The 7,460-nt window shown below is 46.3% G+C and overlaps 1 protein-coding gene across 1 annotated transcript; it reads left to right on the top strand.

The window, feature by feature from the left end:
- The first annotated feature begins 4,727 nt into the window (after positions 1-4,727).
- On the top strand, positions 4,728-5,996 carry LOC121378105. The gene has a single exon (XM_041506206.1). The coding sequence runs from the start codon at positions 4,728-4,730 to the stop codon at positions 5,994-5,996; it is 1,269 nt and encodes a 422-aa protein (XP_041362140.1).
- Positions 5,997-7,460: the final 1,464 nt, after the last annotated feature.

Raw genomic sequence — 7,460 nt, 5'->3', positions numbered from 1 at the left:
TGTTTCTCGTTCTAGCCAGTGTTCCACAACTGGTGTAATAAAGGCCGTGGTATGTACTACCCAGTCTCTCAACAGTTGTTTCTCGTTCTAGCCATTGCTTCACAACTGGTGTAACAAAGGCCGTGGTATGTACTACCCAGTCTCTTCACTGTTGTTTCTCGTTCTAGCCAGTGCTCCACAACTGGTGTAACAAAGGCCGTGGTATGTACTACCCAGTCTCTCCACAGTTGTTTCTCGTTCTAGCCAGTGCTCCACAACTGGTGTAATAAAGGCCGTGGTATGTACTACCCAGTCTCTCCACAGTTGTTTCTCGTTCTAGGCAGTGCTCCACAACTGGTGTAATAAAGGCCGTGGTATGTACTACCCAGTCTCTCCACAGTTGTTTCTCGTTCTAGCCAGTGCTCCACAACTGGTGTAACAAAGGCCGTGGTATGTACTACCCAGTCTCTCCACAGTTGTTTCTCGTTCTAGCCAGTGCTCCACAACTGGTGTAACAAAGGCCGTGGTATGTACTACCCAGTCTCTTCACTGTTGTTACTCGTTCTAGCCAATGCTCCACAACTGGTGTAACAAAGGCCGTGGTATGTACTACCCAGTCTCTCCACAGTTATTTCTCGTTCTAGCCAGTGCTCCACAACTGGTGTAACAAAGGCCGTGGTATGTACTACCCAGTCTCTCCACAGTTGTTTCTCGTTCTAGCCAGTGCTCCACAACTGGTGTAACAAAGGCCGTGGTATGTACTACCCAGTCTCTTCACTGTTGTTACTCGTTCTAGCCAATGCTCCACAACTGGTGTAACAAAGGCCGTGGTATGTACTACCCAGTCTCTCCACAGTTATTTCTCGTTCTAGCCAGTGCTCCACAACTGGTGTAACAAAGGCCGTGGTATGTACTACCCAGTCTCTCCACAGTTGTTTCTCGTTCTAGCCAGTGCTCCACAACTGGTGTAACAAAGGCCGTGGTATGTACTACCCAGTCTCTCCACAGTTGTTTCTCGTTCTAGCCAGTGCTCCACAACTGGTGTAACAAAGGCCGTGGTATGTACTACCCAGTCTCTCCTCAGTTGTTTCTCGTTCTAGCCAGTGCTCCACAACTGGTGTAATAAAGGCCGTGGTATGTACTACCCAGTCTCTCCATAGTTGTTTCTCGTTCTAGCCAGTGCTCCACAACTGGTGTAACAAAGGCCGTGGTATGTACTACCCAGTCTCTCCACAGTTGTTTCTCGTTCTAGCCAGTGCTCCACAACTGGTGTAACAAAGGCCGTGGTATGTACTACCCAGTCTCTCCACAGTTATTTCTCGTTCTAGCCAGTGCTCCACAACTGGTGTAATAAAGGCCGTGGTATGTACTACCCAGTCTCTCCACAGTTGTTTCTCGTTCTAGCCATTGCTCCACAACTGGTGTAACAAAGGCCGTGGTATGTACTACCCAGTCTCTCCACAGTTGTTTCTCGTTCTAGCCAGTGCTCCACAACTGGTGTAACAAAGGCCGTGGTATGTACTACCCAGTCTCTCCACTGTTGTTTCTCGTTCTAGCCAGTGCTCCACAACTGGTGTAACAAAGGCCGTGGTATGTACTACCCAGTCTCTCCACAGTTGTTTCTCGTTCTAGCCATTGCTCCACAACTGGTGTAACAAAGGCCGTGGTATGTACTACCCAGTCTCTCCACAGTTGTTTCTCGTTCTAGCCAGTGCTCCACAACTGGTGTAACAAAGGCCGTGGTATGTACTACCCAGTCTCTCCACAGTTGTTTCTCGTTCTAGCCAGTGCTCCACAACTGGTGTAATAAAGGCCGTGGTATGTACTACCCAGTCTCTTCACTGTTGTTTCTCGTTCTAGCCAGTGCTCCACAACTGGTGTAACAAAGGCCGTGGTATGTACTACCCAGTCTCTCCACAGTTGTTTCTCGTTCCAGCCAGTGCCCCACAACTGGTGTAATAAAGGCCGTGGTATGTACTACCCAGTTTGTTAATCCCTTGCTGCTAATCGAAACAGAGTAGCCCATGAAGTGAGAACAACTGGTTTCCTCTCTCAATAAATGTGTGGTCCTAACCATATGTCCGACACCTATGTAACCGTAAATAAAATGTGTTGAGTGTGCTATTAAATACAACGTTTCCTTCCTTCTTCACAGTTGTGGTTCTTTGCTGACTAATTCTGCTATACTAGTTGCCACTTGGGGGAAATAAAAGTACAGTAAAAACTTATGGTTACACAAACAAATTTTAATAAAAAGTTCGAGGAAATAATAATGATATGGTGTTAATTGGAAAGAGAACCGCTGTCCGTGTTTAGTCCGGCAAGATGGAGGCCGCCGGCTATGCACAGCAGACACCCACCGACTGCCTCGAGATAGAACGACCAGCCCAAGTAAGACCCCACTCCTAGGGACCCGGATTTTCCTCCAAAGATGGCGACTCCCATCAAGACCAGAACACCTGCAATAAAACATAAATATTAATAATTTAAAAAAAAAGCAAATCGTTGGGGTTTTTAAAAAATAAAAACACGTTAATCAAGATAGTCAATTATTGTTGTGCCAGGTCAGTTGTGATTGTTTCAAACACAGAAGTAGAGCTGGTTTAAGGCTCCGCGGGGGATGTAGCACAAATAACAGCGGTCACCCCTTCCCAGGATATATATTTTGCAACCCCCTCGGGGGGGGGGGGGGGGGGGGGGAATTACCTGAGACAAATTAACGAAGTAGGCCCCCTATGGTATTGATAGTAACGTTGGGTATATGTGAAGGGGGAAATGGTAATATTTTATAAATGATTATTCCATTTAATTCATAGAATTGTGTTTACAAACTGTACACATCACAGCGGGGATCCCCTGAAGAGCGGGTACCGTAGCACGTGTTGCATGTGTTTCTAGGATAAACCGGCTCTGGACAGAAGTTCCGCTCTCATTTCATACCTGGTAAATTTCTCTCTTTTATAAATAGGTTAGGTTTCCGACGTTCAACAACATTGGTACCAAAAGTTAGTTTATTGATATGTAAAGGTAAATAAAGGCATAAATCAATGAATGAATGAATGGATGGATGAATGAATGAATGAATAAATGGATTGATGAGTGATTGGAAGGATGGATGGATGGATGGATGGATGACTGATTGGATAAATGAATTTATTAATGAATGAATGAAAGAATGAATGAATGGATGGATGAATCAATGAATAAATGAATGGATGGATGGATGAATGATTGGAAGGATGGATGGATGATTGATTTGATGGATGGATAGATAGATGGATGAATGAATGAATGAATGATTAACGACACCCTAGCACGAAAAATACATCGGCTATTGGGTGTCAAACTATGGTAAAATAATGGATGGATGAATGAATTAATGAATGAACGGATTGACGGACGGATGAATGAACGGACGGATGAAAGAACGAACGTATGAATGGATGAATTGATGGATAAATGAACGAATACATGAATAGGTGAATGAAAATAAATAGAAAGAAAGAAAGACAAATGAATAAATAAAATTGAAAAGCATCACAAACACGGAATTCATACACCTCCAAGACCTCATTGTACATATAGTTCTCACTTGGAAGGTGGACAAAGGTAACTCACCTGCGCAAATACTGCAAATTCCAGCCACCATGAGCATTTGTCTCCCCTGTCGTCGAATGTAGACTACACCAAAAGTCACTGCGGCGATGGACATGATAAGTCCCAGACACGACATTGCTTGCACCGCCCTGAACCAGCCTGTGGCAAAGGAAAGGAATGTTTGTTTAACGCCACCTACTGGGCACATTTTGAACTACGGCTATTTGGTGTGTATAGAGGTTGTCTCGAGTTCACTCCCATTGTTGTGTCAAACATTGTTAGGGGCCATTCAAATATTACCTAACGCTTAGGGGGTTGGGGGGTGTAAGTCCAAGCGTTATGTGACATTACAAGGGGTAGGTGGGTGTCTAATTTTAACAAAAATAGCGTTACGTAAAATTTGAACGGCCCCATAACAGTTATGGTTTATATTTGGACTCTTCGTTTGGGAAGAAAAGGATAGATGTCTTTCATTAGTGACCTCTTAGATCATTGTAAACTACAGATTTGTTCGTCCTCTAAAAGGGACTTTGCTCCCATTATAAGAAAGACAGTGGAATTTTGCATATATCATTGCCGAAGAAAGCGAAGAGGAGGGGGCAGGTGGGGGTGGGGGTGGGGGGGGAGGACTCGGGGCAAGGTGGGCATGTACTCTCCACACTTTGTAGTAGCAGCGATGATTAAATATATTTATACATGTATTTATATGCATATATACGTGTGTGGTACTAGTAGTAGTAGTGATGGTGGTAGTGGTAGTGGTATTAGTAGTAGTGGTAATGGCAATGGTAGTGGTAGTGGTAGTGGCAATGGCAGTAGTAGTGGTGATAGTAGTAATAGTGGTAGTGGTAGTAGTAATGTTAGTGGTAGTAGTAGTGGTAATAGTAATGTTAGTGGTAGTTGTAGTAATAGTAGTGTTAGTAGTAGTAGTAGTAGTAGTAGTAGTAGTAGTAGTAGTAGTAGTAGTAGTAGTAGTAGTAGTAGTAGTAGTAGTAGTAGTAGCAGCAGCAGTAGCAGTAGTATTTTGTGTATTATCATAGTTATTATCATTATTATTATTGTTATTAATATAGTTACTCCCCTCTGTCTCTAAGACACTAAATGGCACGTGAATACTAGCCATGTACCTACCATCAACATCAGCGTTCACAATGGAAACACACTGTGAACCGAAAGGCGTGTCCAGACATAGCTGCCACAAGCCCAGATCGTACCTACCTTCCATATCAGCGTTCACAATGGAAACACACTGTGAACCGAAAGGCGTGTCCAGACATAGCTGCCACAAGCCCAGGTGGTACCTACCTTCCATATCAGCGTTCACAATGGAAACACACTGTGAACCGAAAGGCGTGTCCAGACATAGCTGCCACAAGCCCAGGTGGTACCTACATTTCATATCAGCGTTCACAATGGAAACACACTGTGAACCGAAAGGCGTGTCCAGACATAGCTGCCACAAGCCCAGGTGGTACCTACCTTCCATATCAGCGTTCACAATGGAAACACACTGTGGACCGAAAGGCGTGTCAAGACAAAGCTGCCACAAGCCAAGGGGGTACCTACCTTCCATATCAGCGTTCACAATGGAAACACACTGTGGACCGAAAGGCGTGTCCAGACATAGCTGCCACAAGCCCAGGTGGTACCTACCTTCCATATCAGCGTTCACAATGGAAACACACTGTGGACCGAAAGGCGTGTCCAGACATAGCTGCCACAAGCCCAGGTGGTACCTACCTTCCATATCAGCGTTCACAATGGAAACACACTGTGAAACGAAAGGCGTGTCCAGACATAGCTGCCACAAGCCCAGGTGGTACCTACCTTCCATATCAGCGTTCACAATGGAAACACACTGTGAACCGAAAGGCGTGTCAAGACATAGCTGCCACAAGCCCAGGTGGTACCTACCTTCCATATCAGCGTTCACAATGGAAACACACTGTGAACCGAAAGGCGTGTCCAGACATAGCTGCCACAAGTCACGGTGGTATCTACCTTCCATATCAGTGTTCACAATGGAAACACACTGTGAACCGAAAGGCGTGTCCAGACATAGCTGCCACAAGCCACGGTGGTATCTACCTTCCATATCAGCGTTCACAATGGAAACACACTGTGAAACGAAAGGCGTGTCCAGACATAGCTGCCACAAGCCCAGGTGGTACCTACCTTCCATATCAGCGTTCACAATGGAAACACACTGTGAACCGAAAGGCGTGTCAAGACATAGCTGCCACAAGCCCAGGTGGTACCTACCTTCCATATCAGCGTTCACAATGGAAACACACTGTGAACCGAAAGGCGTGTGCCACAAGCCCAGACATAGCTGCCACAAGCCCAGGTGGTACCTACCTTCCATATCAGCGTTCACAAAGGAAACACACCGTGAAACCGAAAGGCGTGTCCAGACATAGCTGCCACAAGCCAAGGTGGTACCTACCTTCCATATCAGCGTTCACAATGGAAACACACTGTGAAACGAAAGGCGTGTCCAGACATAGCTGCCACAAGCCCAGGTGGTACCTACCTTCCATATCAGCGTTCACAATGGAAACACACTGTGAACCGAAAGGCGTGTCAAGACATAGCTGCCACAAGCCCAGGTGGTACCTACCTTCCATATCAGCGTTCACAATGGAAACACACTGTGAACCGAAAGGCGTGTCCAGACATAGCTGCCACAAGCCACGGTGGTATCTACCTTCCATATCAGCGTTCACAATGGAAACACACCGTGAAGTGAAAGGCGTGTCAAGACATAGCTGCCACAAGCCCAGGTGGTACCTACCTTACATATCAGCGTTCACAATGGAAACACACTGTGAACCGAAAGGCGTGTCCAGACATAGCTGCCACAAGCCACGGTGGTATCTACCTTCCATATCAGCGTTCACAATGGAAACACACTGTGAACCGAAAGGCGTGTCCAGACATAGCTGCCACAAGCCACGGTGGTATCTACCTTCCATATCAGCGTTCACAATGGAAACACACTGTGAAACGAAAGGCGTGTCCAGACATAGCTGCCACAAGCCCAGGTGGTACCTACCTTCCATATCAGCGTTCACAATGGAAACACACTGTGAACCGAAAGGCGTGTCAAGACATAGCTGCCACAAGCCCAGGTGGTACCTACCTTCCATATCAGCGTTCACAATGGAAACACACTGTGAACCGAAAGGCGTGTCCAGACATAGCTGCCACAAGCCCAGGTGGTACCTACCTTCCATATCAGCGTTCACAATGGAAACACACTGTGAACCGAAAGGCGTGTCAAGACATAGCTGCCACAAGCCCAGGTGGTACCTACCTTCCATATCAGCGTTCACAATGGAAACACACTGTGAACCGAAAGGCGTGTCCAGACATAGCTGCCACAAGCCACGGTGGTATCTACCTTCCATATCAGCGTTCACAATGGAAACACACCGTGAAGCGAAAGGCGTGTCAAGACATAGCTGCCACAAGCCCAGGTGGTACCTACCTTCCATATCAGCGTTCACAATGGAAACACACCGTGAAGCGAAAGGCGTGTCCAGACATAGCTGCCACAAGCCCAGGTGGTATCTACCTTCCATATCAGCGTTCACAATGGAAACACACTGTGAACCGAAAGGCGTGTCCTGCCACAAGCCCAGGTGGTACCTACCTTCCATATCAGCGTTCAGACTGGAAACACACTGTGAACCGAAAGGCGTGTCCAGACATAGCTGCCACAAGCCCAGGTGGAACCTACCTTCCATATCAGCGTTCACAATGGAAACACACTGTGAACCGTAAGGCGTGTCAAGACATAGCTGCCACAAGCCCAGCTGGTACCTACCTTCAATATCAGCGTTCACAATAGAAACACACTGTGAACCGTAAGACGTGTCCAG

Source organism: Gigantopelta aegis, chromosome 7 (assembly GCF_016097555.1).
Source record: "Gigantopelta aegis isolate Gae_Host chromosome 7, Gae_host_genome, whole genome shotgun sequence".
Classification (NCBI taxonomy): Eukaryota; Metazoa; Mollusca; class Gastropoda; order Neomphalida; family Peltospiridae; genus Gigantopelta; species Gigantopelta aegis.
Note: the sequence above shows the minus strand (reverse complement) of the source record. Positions and strands in the feature narration are given on the sequence as shown.

Bases quoted from the DNA above. Each gene is read 5' to 3' on its own strand.
- LOC121378105 (XM_041506206.1), top strand. From the start codon at position 4,728: ATGGAAACACACTGTGAACCGAAAGGCGTGTCCAGACATAGCTGCCAC.